General features: G+C 48.6%; 1 protein-coding gene across 3 annotated transcripts in view; it reads left to right on the forward strand.

Annotated features, from left to right (window-relative positions):
• The window catches only part of NR5A2 (nuclear receptor subfamily 5 group A member 2), a 113,098-nt gene that overhangs the window by 10,919 nt on the left and 89,034 nt on the right, over positions 1 to 13,145 (forward strand). Inside the window, exons 1-3 of one of the 3 annotated variants that reach the window (XM_033151436.1) lie at positions 4,864 to 5,018; positions 10,502 to 10,620; positions 12,510 to 12,651. In XM_033151436.1, the coding sequence (XP_033007327.1) occupies positions 4,937 to 5,018; positions 10,502 to 10,620; positions 12,510 to 12,651 (343 nt within the window). In that variant the 5' untranslated portion in view covers positions 4,864 to 4,936. Of the gene's footprint in view, positions 1 to 4,863; positions 5,019 to 9,817; positions 9,897 to 10,501; positions 10,621 to 12,509; positions 12,652 to 13,145 lie in introns of those variants that run through there. The other 2 variants (XM_033151438.1, XM_033151437.1) reach the window with 2 other exon arrangements.

The following is a 13,145-nucleotide window of genomic DNA, read 5'->3' on the forward strand; positions in this document are numbered from 1 at the left end:
GTGCCTTCCTCTCCTCTGTTTCTTCGCAACAACCCTGCGATTCACCCAAGCTCAGCTGAAGAGCTTCGTGTGCCGGAGGTAGGATTCGAACTTGGCTCTCTCCCCAATCGCAGCCGGACATCTTAGCGCTCTAACAAACTGGCCAACTCAAGTTTCTAGGCTCGGGATCGCAAGACTTTGAAATGCTACAGACTGTATTTATTTGTTATTTTACTCGCTCCGCGGTTTCTTTCTTTTTCTTTTCTTTCTTTTTCTTTCCCCCTAAAGTGGGCTTCTATCTTGAGTGGAAGGGGGGCGGGTTTATGCTTTCCCCTCCTAACGAAGGCTTATGAAGCCTCCCTGAGCCATCATCTTTGATAATTGTAAGCGTCAATCAAAAGCTTCCGCCAAAAGTCAGGGCGAGCTCCGCAAACTCGGGAGAGGCGCGTAGCGCCGAGAGAAGTTAGAAGTTGGTGTGAAAGGGATGGGGAAAGCGGGCTTGAAGGAAAGGGCGCCAAGGGCCCTCGCTCAAGGCGAAGGGAAATGCTAAAGCTCTCGGTTAAATTAAAGGCAGACCCGGGAGAGAAGGATGACTTTGCCTTGAAATTGTCGCTTTGGAGAAACGGACTTGGGCAAACCGGCGCAGCCCTCTAGTAGGTTTACACGGGACAGGGTGTCCCCTCTAGTCCTGTAGTTCTGACTCTGACCGGCGCGGACTCCAGAGGAAAGGGACGAAAGTCCCTATCTCCCCCGCCTCCCTTCTTTTTAGAGGATTTTCGGATAGGTGATAGCGGGGCCCTTCTCCTGTGTTTGCCCCCTAAGGGTGTGGATGGGCAATCTCAGATAGCCTACTGTGTAACATTGCAGAGATAATTTTCCTAACACTTTTCCACTGAAAGCGAGTGGTGCCTTGCACGTGTGAACACGGCCCCTGAACCAATTTATTCCGCGGGCCCTATAGTTTTTGGGTCCTAATGCAGCAGCACCTATACCAAATAAGGCCAAGGCATTTCAGCCCCGCTCCCAACCCCCATACGCAGAAATGCCCCCCCCCCCAATTCGCTGCCTTCCAAGGAAGTAGGTTGAGGGTCCTGCAATCCGTTCTTGTTATGCATTATGTTTGATGTGGTTTATTCCCGAGCTATGGACGGGTCAAGCCCTGGACCGCTGACCTCTGTTGGAACCTTGGCATGCCTTTAGTAGCAAATTGTTCCTCCTCCTCCTCCTGGGAGGAAGGTTTGAAACTATCTAAAAACAAGCGCAAAGAGCCTGGACATTTGGACAAATAAACTCTCCTTCGCCTCTCGGGCATTAGCGGTTCGGTGTGGGTTATAGAAGTAAAATAGCTCAGGTATCATGGGCTTGACCTTATTACTTCCTTTTACTATTTTCCATCGTTTAACATCTCCGTAGTTTGCAGAGAGATAACTGCAGAAACATGCCTGCCCTTTGGGCCACGCCCAGAAGGATGAGGATAAAGATGCTGAGAAGTGTTCTGATTGGTCAAGCATGGCTTCCCCAAGTCTGGCTGGTGATGCTCTAAACTTCTCCCCGACTTCAGCTCAGGGTCCTGCCTTTAAGGCCGAAACAATGCCTCCAGTCGCTTGGGCTACCTCCTATAAATCTGATGTCGCTCCCTTTTACTCTTGTTGTGCAATTGACTAGCCAACAGACTTAACATCAAGGCACTTTCACGGAGCGAACTAGAGGCCCCACACATTCTCCACCCTCAAGCAGATTTAGAGCTGACTTCCTGGTGAAGCTCTACAGTCAAATGAATCTAATATCTAAAAGGGTCTTCTGGAGAGACTACCATCTTTCAGGCCTGCCCGCCCTTTTCTCTCCCCTTCTGTTTTGTTTTTTCCCTAGTGACCAATGGCATTGGAAGGTGAACCGATCCTCAACCCAAAGCGCACGGATTAAACAACAACAACACTTTTGAGTCCCAGGGAAATGCAAAACAAACAAACAAACAAACAAACAAACCATTGTCAGTCATTTTGGTGGGATCAACGAGAACAAGGCAACCAACAAGGTTGGTTGGTGAATAGGTAGCCTCAGAACTAAGCAGCGAACAGGTTTTGTTGTTGTTGTTGTTGTTGTTGTTGTTTTTGCACCCAGATATTTAAGGTTCGAGAAAAGCCCAAAGCAAAGCCAGGTCCAAGAAAGAAAGACAGACCAAGGTAAAAAGTGGCCCAATGCTTATCCACCCTGAAGTGACCAAAGGACAAGAAAACCTTTTAAAGAAATAGCCAGATTTCCAAATTGTGAACGGCATCGCTGCCTGTGTCACATATAGAGTAAAAAGTTATTAATGTCGTAAGATATTTCCAAGCCTAAACAGTTAAAGAGTGAGGAAGCCTAAGCGAGAGACCCTCTTGGGTCCTGGAGTCTAGGAAGATGATCCGCCGTTCCTTCGGGGGCATCTCTGTGCAGCTGAGAGGGGGCTTGCTGAAAGCAGAGGTGGGGGTGGGGAGAGCAGAGGAAAACCTTTGCGGGAAACGCTGATCGGGGCTTTCACTAATTGGCTCTTTTAATTCTCTGCGTGGAGCCACAGGCAGGTCGGAGCGACTGGGTGATTTGGCCTAGCTTGCGGGCCGGCAGAGAGAGAAATGAAGTCCATGCCATTAAAAGCAAAAGGTCTTAATGCCGCTTAAATAAAACTGAGGATCAGGATGTCGAGGTTTTAATTTGGTAACGGTGCAAGAAAACTGGGCAGTGGAGAACCAATAGCACCCAAATAAGGAGTGTGGTCCTATTTCTTCAGGACGCTCCTTCACCATCACCTGATTAAGCGTTTCCCAAAATCAGCGGAATTTTTAATGCGTTTCCTAAAATCCGTAGAACTTTTAATTAAACCTAAACGCTATAAAATATTACTTTTGTTGTGGTTGTGGTTGTTGTTAAGAGAAGGACAGAAAACATTCATTTTTACAGCCCTGGAAATGGGTTTGCGCTTCTAACTGAGGTGCAACACAACGAGGTCTTCCTGCCCGTTTCCCAGTATGTTAGTTCTGAGCTGTTGTTTCTCCAGCTTGTCACCGAGCAGGAAACAGCAGGTGAAATCTTGATTAATACAGTTGAGAAAACAATAGCCATTGCCAGTCCCAACAGATGCTGATCGGGGCGCAGCATCCCCCCTAAACCGGCTGAGAGACTGGAGAATTCTGCTCACCAAAATGAAAGCGCAGTTAACGCGCTCACAAACCCGGCTGGGAAACGTGTCACTTAAAAACGTGTTCGCTGGTGATTTGAAGGATTCAAAGAGATGCATAAATCAAGCCTTGGCGTGGCTCAGTTCCGAGTTCGCCTTGGGGGGGGGGGTTGTTTTTTTATGAAGGCGTGAGGCGCGCGCCCGATCCACCCCAACTTAAGCACGTTTAACTCCCACGGATGGAAGCCTTAATAAGCACGTGCTTAAGATCTCTTTCGCGGGAAGTAAACGTGCTTCATTTTGGCAGGATCGTGCCCTATTCATTTATTGTTTTGTTAAACGTTCGTCTTAATGTTTGTGACAGGGCGGCAGTAGTGGAAATGGCAAGGAAACGTCTCCCCGGTCTAATTCAGGGAAACGTAAGCAGTGGGGGGAAGAATGGGGGGGGATGTTTGCAAAACCTTTAAGATTACTTTGCAGCATCTCAGGGGACATAACCGTGACGGCGCCCTCTGGGATCTCGAGCTGCCACACGCAAAAGAGTTGCAACTCATAAGCGGGGCGCGCGGAGGGAGAGCGAGCGAGCGAGAACTCTGGGTCTGTCTTGGGGTTTCGTACAGAATGAAGCAGGCAAGATCAAGAACAACTACAAACACGCTGCCGTAAGCGCCTGCATCTCGTGGCATTTACTCCGGGGTAAAAGCCTTTCAATCACGGCACAATCCGTTTCTGCCCTAAGCACCTCCTCTTGCTTCCTCTTTTCCACCCGGTCCCCAGGAGGTGGGTTACGCAGCAAAGAGGATCGCATCCTGATCCCCCGCGCGCCCCAGCCGGGCCAAGGTTCTCCTGTGCCTGTTTACTCGGAAGTCAGTCCCGCTGCGTTGGACGAAGTGAGCGCCACTATAGCTGCCTCTGGAGATCGCAAAGCCCGGAGCAAGAACATTAGCCAAACAGATGAGTTATCTGCACCTCTGAGAGCCCCGGGGAAGAACCAGGGAAGCGGAATTGCAACCTCCGGGACATTTCTTTCTTACAATGGAAAAGAGCAGCTCGGAATCACAGTGATCAAATGTGTCAGGCCCTAATCCCCCCCCCCCCCATCGCAGGAAGGAGCATGAATGTCAACCTTACCGGGGTGGTGGTGGAATAGGAGGAGGATGCAAAAGAGGAGTGGGAGAGGGGGTCGGAAGAACTGTCTGGGCTTCTTCCTCATTGGCTGAACCGGCAGCGTCTGCCCCCGGTTTCCTCCCCCCCCCCGTTACACCCAAACGCTCACATTCACACGCCAGCCCCCCCTTCCTTCCCTTTCCTCCGCTGGGAAGAGCCTCTTTCCTCGGTACAAAGTGGAGTTGGGCGGTTCCTCGGAATCTATGTGAATCCGGAGTAGGGAGACTTGGAAGTTGTCGACTCTCCCCCAACGCGCGGAGAGGTGGTTTTTTTTGGGAGGGGGGGGGTGGACCGGGCGAGCGTGTGGAGGGGGGACTCCGCTGGGCAGGTTGACCTTCCCGCCCCCTCGCCTTCCCTCCCCCTCGCCTTCCCTCCCTCCCGACCCCCCCCCCCTCCCAAGCCCGACCCTGAGCGAGGGAGCGCGAGCGCCTCATTCCCGAGCGGGGGATCGGGGCGCTCGCAGTGCGCGCAGGCTCCAGCCCACCCGGCTCGGCGTCCGGCAGCGAGCAGGGGGAGAGGAGAGCAGCCGCCGCCGTCTCCTCTCCGCGCTCCGGTGCTGTCCCCGCGTCCCGGTGCCGCCGTGCCACGGACGCGCAGGCAGCGCAGCCCCGACCGGCCCGCGGCTGCCGCTTTGTCATGCTGCCCAAAGTGGAGACGGAAGCCCTGGGATTCGCCCGGGCGAATGGGGAGCGTGGGCAGATGCCGGAAAACATGCAAGGTAAGCACTGGGCGCCGGGCGCGCCGAGAGGCGAGCGAAGGCGAGCGAGCGGGTGGGTGCGCTGCCCCGGCAGGAAAGCGGGCGAGCAAAGAAGCCGGCGGTCGGAAACCAAACCGAGCGCCTCCTCTCCCCCTCCGCGCCGGGAGGGCTCCCTACAGTCTCCTCCCCTCCGGCAACTTCAAGGCTTGGCGGGTTCTGAAGCGCGCTGGTTCCCAAGCGGACTCCGAAGTCCACGCGCGCTCGGGAGGAAAACGTTTGTAGAGTGGTCGGACCTGGCAACCTGGGCACTTACTCCCAAGTAAACGCTGCTCTGCTCCTCTTTGGAAGGAGCAAGAGGGCACCGGAAAGGCCCCAATGAGAATTGGTAGGGCAGCTGGTGGCGAGCGTTTTACTCGGAAGCAGGTCTCGCCCTGCTCCCGAGTAAGTGAGCACCGCACCGGGTGTCGAGCGAAGGTCCCGCAGCGAATTTGAAAGTTGCAGAGTAAGAGGTGGGACATTTAAAGCGGAGGGCGTTTAAATAGTTTCTGATGGAAAAGAACGGGATCAACTTTTGTTGGGATGCTAGTTTTCAAGTAACACGGGAAACCTTGTAAGGCACAATCATCGCGAAAGCTTTTTTTCTTCTTCTTACCTCTCTCCCCCCCCCCCCCACTTTCCCAGTATAGTTTTGGGTCCAAAATCTTGTTTTCGCCAAATGCATAAGTTGACCCAATAAAAAGAACGCCCGGTTTTGGTATGGTTTATGTTGTTGTTGCCCTGGGGCCGGGGTGGGGGAAGACAGACTGGAAGGCAAGCGGAAATTTGTAAACCTCTACCCGGAAATCACGGGACGCTTGTGCCTTTCTTGGACACCAGCAACAAAAAGTGAGGTCCTGAAACTTGGGAAGTCCTTTTGCTTTGCAAGTAAAAAAGTGAAACACGTGTGCGGTTGGTTCTTCGGCTTAGGGAGAGTATCCGGATAGGTTTGGGGGGACAACGATGTGAAGGTTTTTGTTTTTTTTTTACATAAGAGTACATACATACTTGTACACTTTTCTGTAGCAGAGGGTGAGCCGCGCTAATCTTGCACTATGACAGAATCGGGAGGAGGCAGCATCGTACATACAGCTTTTCAGTGAGGCAGCCAGTTAAGAAGGCTGGGGGTCCTTTTAATGGGGAAGCAAGGTAGTAGAGACCCCCCGCCCGCCCCTGCTCAGGATCAGATGAGGCGTGTACAGCTCTGGACAAGGGAACCTGCGGATTCTCCTACCGGTATTTGCTGCTTTAGTCCCTGGCGGAACATGAAACTGACAAGGTCAGTCTGGTGGTCAGAAGGGAGCTCATTTATTATAGCCTGCGCATCTTATTCCAGCTCCTATAGATCCCAGTGGGCTGCGATTCCCGGAGAGAGCGGGGCAGGATTGCGGCGGAGAGCTGTTTCCTATCTCTAGAGTCTTGTTTCCTGAGGGGCTTTCCTCCCTAGCAAACTCCCAGCAGCAGGAACCGGAGTGCCCGTCTGCAATGGGGCGACCGATCCGAGGGTCTCTTTTTGTCCCCCGACCAGTCAGTCCTGGTTACTTCGGACCGTGCCTGCTGCTAAAAACGAGTGTTTTTTTCTCCCCACGTTGTTGGCGCGTAGCGGTGCCAGATTGGAAGCACAGACCTACCGAGGAGGAGAGCGCGGGAACCGTTTGGTTCAGCATCCTGCCCGGCTGCAATTCAGCGCCTGGGGCTCAACAGAGTTTTTGAGCGCTTGGCGCTTCTCAGAAGGCAAGAGGGCTTCCTCAAGTTTCTGAAAGGGTCGGCTGGGTCTGGAGGTGGGGTGGGGGGTGTGCGAGTAGAGTTGCCAGTGTGGGTGTCTTCAGAGCTGGGGAGATAAGAGGGATCAGGGAAGCAGGAGAGGTTATTTGGGGGGAGGGTAGTTGGGTGTAGAGGTCTCCTAGGTTTTCCCAATAAGACTTAAAACAGCTGATCTATATCTAGCATACTCTTCAGTCAAGTGGGGGAGGGGAAAGTGGAGTGAGGGTGGGGGGTGGGGCCCTCTGGGCAACTAGTACAGGCTTGTGCCAGTGCAGATGCCTATTCTCCATGCACCTGGAGGGCTCACGGGTGGGTGGGTGCACTGGTTCCACAAACGGAATAAAAATTACTGCCACAAATATATCCTAGTAGAGACTTAACCAGATCGGTTTTGAGAACCACTTTAGCAATTTACACAAGCCTCCCAGATGAGGAGAGTAATAATTCAGGGGGTTGAGAAGTCTGCAATCCTAAGCACTAGGGGGGCATTGAACTCTATAGGAGCATCTGCTTCCGAGTAAACATGGTGTGGATTGCATTGTTGACACTGCAGCCCTCTCCATGCCTAGTCAGAAATTAGTCCCATTGACTTCGGGGGGGGGGGGGCTTCTTCTCTAGTATCTAGGATTGCAGACTGACCAGTCAATTGTTTTCCAAGGAATTTCCTTCCAGCTGAACACGCTTGAGGACGGGAAGCCCCAGGCTGCGATCTTAAGGGCACTGCTTTGACTTACAGGGAGCTGGGTTCTTTTAAAACCAGGTCCTCCAAGTTAACGTTGTTCAAAGCTGGCGGTTGTCAAACCCCGCAGACACAGGCTTGCGGCTCCTAAACACATCATGTTATCTGGAATTACTTTACCAAGTACTGTACTGTAATTGCATTAGTTGGGAAAGCTTGTTCACGCGCCTGGCAGTCGGCGAAACTCGTTTCCGAGCCTGGGTGATGCCAGCAGGGATCTCCTTCGCCTCTGCAAACTCGATTCCCAGATATATATATTTTTTTTGGGGGGGGGGGTCCATTTATTTAGGCTTAAATGAGACCTGGGTCGTTCCAAGAGTTGACGCTGGCAGGAGGGACGAAGCGACGAGAGTCCCAGGGAATCCAGAACTTTGAGATGTGAGAAGCGCAAACTCGGGGTAGGATGGGAAATGAACCCTGAAACACTTTTTCTGTTTACCCCCACTTATGCAGTGGGGCTTGCTTCTGAGCTAGGAAGTTGCCAGACACGACTGTGCCTCACTCCGGAACTGCCACGCAGGACAGGTCAAGGAAACAAACCCCTCGTGGCCTTGTTTATTTTTCATTTCCAAGTAGGTCCCTCTCTACTTACAGCAGGCTAAGGCCCGCATCTCTCCATCCCATTTCACCACCAAAGCGATGTAGCTGTAGCATTATGTGAACGGGGATTTGTATATGTGTGTGCAGAGCACAGCAAAGAGATGCCGAAAGTTCAGAAGTTAGAAAACTGCTTTATTAAGAATTTCCCCCCCTCTTCTCAGTGAAAGCACAATATTGGGGCCGCGCAAGACTTTCTAAGTGTTTTTTAGAACAAGCAGAAACTCAACTGCAAAAGTGTGGGGCTAGGAGAGGTGTGCGTGTGTAAAGGAGGGGCTGCCACCACTTTAGAAAGACCCCAATCCAGTCCGAGAATTAAGTAAAACAAAAACAAACAAAGCAAAACAAGGCTGCCATTTATTTTAAGGACTCTCCCTCTTGCACCTTCCCGGTAATGCGGAATGCGTTTGAATGCGGAGCAGTGTGGCGCTTCCAGGTTTGTGCATGTGCCCTTTTTTCCTGAAACAGGCAGCCAGCGGCCCCTCTTTCCCTCAGGCCGCAGGCCCTGAAGTTGCCCAGAGCGCTCTCTCCCCCTCCTCCCTTGTTCTCTCTCCTCGCCTTGTTAATTTCACTTCCCACCTTCTGATGCCCGAAGAGGCTGGCGGAGCGGTGGAGAGGGAACCGGGGCTGCTTCGCTTCTTCTCTGACCAAGCTTTTCCCTGCTGGAGAAGTCTCATTCTCCAAAGCCTTGCGCTTTCCCGTGAGCCACGCTCGCCACTCCGTTGCCAGACCCAGTTCATGGCCGCGTACATTGCGAAAAGTTGTAAGGAACGCCTTGAATCGCTCGGCTTGACTCGATCATCTAATAATAATAAAAAGATCAACCCTCTTTGAATCTTCTTTCCATTCACCCCTGCTTCCGTCTCCCGTCCGCGCATCTATCATTTATTCAAACACCTTCCTAGGACTGATCCGCCTCCAGCTGCGGAGCAAAGGAGCGAGCAGAGGCGCAAGGGCGCGCACAGCGGCGTCAACAGAGGCGATCGGTGTTTCTGTTTTGACGACCTGCTGACTGAGCTATTTTTGGGGGGTGGGGTGGGGTAGATCCATCGCTTTCCCACCTCCCCACCCACCTTCGCGACGTCCCAGCCCCTGTAGCCTCCCACCCACAGCATCACCCGGCCCCAGCCTTTTCTTTGGGGTTTCTGCTCCCACAGGCAAAGAGTTTCCTTCAAGATACCCAGGGAGTGCTTTGTGGGGGGCAAAGGATAAAGACTCAGGAGACCGGCAGATCTTCCTGTTCGTGTTGCAGGCATCTTCTCCCCCCCCCCTTTTTCTTTCTTCCTGAGCTGGTGGGACACTCGCCCTTTCTCTCCACCCCTTTGCAGGAAACTGGCTCACTTAGTGAGTCTCTCGCCCCAACGCGCTGGGCTTTCCTCTTTGGGTAACTCTTAGGATCGGAGCGACGAGCATATCCCTGGAATTTTTTCTCTTGGCCACCGAGCAAGAAGATCCGAAGGAGGGGGGGGGCATGCCTGTTGAAGAACTTTATTCCTTGTTTTAGTTGCCAGCCTTTGCAAGAGTTTGGAAGCTAACAACTCGGCACGCTGCGGGATCGGACCCTTTCAAAAGCTGGAGGAGTTTGCCTTGCTCAGGTCGAATTAGGCATAAAAGAAGACCTTTGGGTCCGAGGAACGGATTTAGACAAGTTGTAGCACTGCAGAATAAGATTTTATAGCTCCCACTTTTCATTTTTGGTACTGTTTAAGAAATTGATTTTCAACTCGGAGCAATTAGCTTTATACAGCTGAATTGGAGGTTAGGTAAATATTAAAAAGTTGGCTGCTGCAACACAGAACTTCGGGGAATGAAACAAAAGCTTATTTAAAACATGGGGACTTTTGCTTTTTACGTTTTTCAGATGAAATGCACATTTTCTTATTTTTTTTATTTGGGGTGGGGGCAGGGAATCTCCTAATAGTAAGTTGAAGAAAGCCTAAGGCTACTGCCCAGTGGACTTGGAAGTGAGCTGCTTTGGGCTTAATGGGACTTACTTGCAAGTAAACATGTCTAGGATCCAGCTTGAAGTCAAATGATTTTTGGGATGAGGTTGCTGGGCTGGGAAAGGTAAACTGAGCAAAGTAGGCTACTGTCAAGAATGCTGGCTGTGGGTGGCTTGGAAGACTTAATTCTCCTAAATGAAATATGGGAAGAAAAGTTATTGGTCACTAATTAAAATGTTTGGTGTTGCTGTTGGTTGGTTTATTTATTTATTTATTTATTTAAACTTTCCGACTTTGGCTGTTTAAAGGGGATGAATGTCCAGGAATTGTTTCCCAGTCTCAAAAGTAATAATGAATTAAGTTGAGGTGATGGGGACATTTGCATACATTCTCATGGGGTGTTATTCTCTTCATTTATTTTCCAGTGTCTCAATTTAAAATGGTGAATTACTCATATGATGAAGATCTTGAAGAACTGTGTCCGGTGTGTGGAGATAAAGTCTCTGGGTATCACTATGGACTCCTTACCTGTGAAAGCTGCAAGGTTTCGTACATTGTTTTTTTCCTTTTTTAGGGGAAGGGAAGGAGATTGATAACTTTATCAAGAAAAGGCTTGGTAACTGCTATTTCTGTTTCTTTTGATGGGGATGGCAGAATATTGTGAATACAAGTAAAGTTTCTTTTTGGAAGAAGTTTTGTGAAGAGCAGGAAATATCTCCCTTTTTAAGTCAACAGTAAGAAGAACTCAATAGGGTGTTCTGTATACAGTGTGGCTATATTTACTGCCTTTAAATATTTGGTTGTCGTGAAGTGATGTAGTTGTAGAGGAGCTTTCGTTCCCAGCTGTCCTCAATATTGATTTTAGTTGATTTATATACATTGAGTATTATTGTTCCTGTATCTTGTTCTTGATAAATTTCAGGGCTGCAGTATTGACGGCAACAGTTTCAAGTTTTTCACCTTTCAGGATGAAAATGTAAATTTCTGTTGTCATACTTTTTATGCTTACACACACACACACACACACACACACACACACTATTTTATGTCAATATTGATTTGAAGGGTGATCAAGTGGAAATCAATTAAAGTATTTTTTTAAAAACCTCATATATCACAATGAATATTTTTGCATGTGTATTTCATTTTAATACATAATATGCGCATAGGGTTCAGAATTATAGGCTGATCCCATGAAGCCAGCTATTAAAGTCAACCACATATTTGATCTGAAATAAATAACTGTAAAACAGCTGTAAAAGGCGGTGATAAAAGAATCATATTTTGAGAAGGAAATGTTCTAGTAATATGGAACTTAAGAGTGTTTAGTTCCCTGTATCCCTGTACAAAGCAATATAGCTTACAGTAATTTTGCTGGCTGACAGACACATGTAATTTTGGGACTATAACATGAAGGAATGTCCCACTAACTTCAGGGATTAACTGTACAGTTCTATGCATGTCTGCTGAGAAGGAAGTCCCACAGATTGCAACCACACTCCTCAAGAAAGTGTGCGGCTTAAATGCCCAATATGTATTTTTTCAATATTACTGTAAAAGGTCCTAATTATTAGAATACCTAATTATAATATAGCACATGACTTTTTTCCCTCATTAGTAGCTGTTGTAGTTTATATTGTCCCAACGGAAGGTCTCTGCCCCAGTAAGCTTACACTCTAAATTTAAAACAAAATAAAAAATTCCTTCCAGTAGCACCTTAGAGACCAACTAAGTTTGTTCTTGGTATGAGCTTTCGTGTGCATGCACACTTCTTCAGATACACTGAAACACAAGTCACCAGACCCTTATACCTGTAACTCTAAATTTATACAGCTGGAAAACAGGAGAAAACAGAGGGAGAAGTAGGCAATAAGGGCAAGAATAATAAACCAGGGGAGACAAGGAAGGCATCAGTGAAGGTAACGGATACGAGAAAATGTATTTTGCAAGTAGTTAGACTCTGCCTTAGTGGAAGCTGAGAGATGAGGGGTTAAGCCCAAAGCTTTGTGGAAGAGATGGGTGCAGAGAACTCATCTCTCTTGTACTGGGTGAACAGGCTTTTTAAAATTCTGCATCAAATCACTAGAAAATGCCAATTCAAACATAATTTTAATTCATACCATAAAACCATAAGACTTTTTCGGCAAACTGTAGAGGATTGCTAGGGATGCAGTAAAGAAGGCTCACTGAAGTCTGCTATAAATCAATACTAATGCAGACTAGCCCCAGAAAACTTCTGTCTGTGGCCTAAGTGGGTTTCCTCTAAGAGACTACATGAAGAAATATGGAATCAAGCCTGCTGCTTCGTAAGTGCTCAATTGGCATAATGACGATAGAGAAGTGAGTTTGGTGGAGGTTTTCGGAATATGGCATAAACCCCAGCACCCCACCTGTCCATGCAAAACAGGTGAACGTTTCCTATCTGTTTTACAGGGGTTCTTTAAACGAACAGTCCAGAACAATAAAAGGTACACATGCATAGAAAATCAAAGCTGCCAGATTGACAAAACTCAAAGGAAGCGTTGCCCTTACTGTCGGTTTCAAAAATGTCTAAGTGTTGGGATGAAGTTGGAAGGTAAGGCAAAGAGTTGTTCCTGCATATCTGTAAAACATATACGTAATATGTAACTGCTCTGCAGCATATTTACAGTTGCTGCATTTCTATTCCAAGATTCATGTCCTTATGGCTGATCAAAACTATTGATGCTCGTGGCTCTCTGCATGCAACTTTTGTTTTTAAAGGACTCCCCTATTGTGCTGGGAGGGTGGTTTAAATGTGTGCATTAGAAAAAGGCAACTCATAAGTACATATAACTTTACAGTTACAGCAGACCATAAGAATGTTGAGTATTCAAGCTAACAGTAAATACAAGAACAAATAAAATTCATTCGTTTAAGCAAACAGAATTAAATGAGAGTAGATATCATAAATTATTTAGGGAGAGTTTGCTAACAGTTCCTACAGCAAGATTTCTAGCCATATCTGAGAGTTTAAAAAACACAGCATTAGAGGTCTCGTATACTGGGCATTTTTCTCATGCACAATTGGTCATTCTTAGTTATCAATGG

Source organism: Lacerta agilis, chromosome 6, assembly GCF_009819535.1.
Source record: "Lacerta agilis isolate rLacAgi1 chromosome 6, rLacAgi1.pri, whole genome shotgun sequence".
Classification (NCBI taxonomy): Eukaryota; Metazoa; Chordata; class Lepidosauria; order Squamata; family Lacertidae; genus Lacerta; species Lacerta agilis.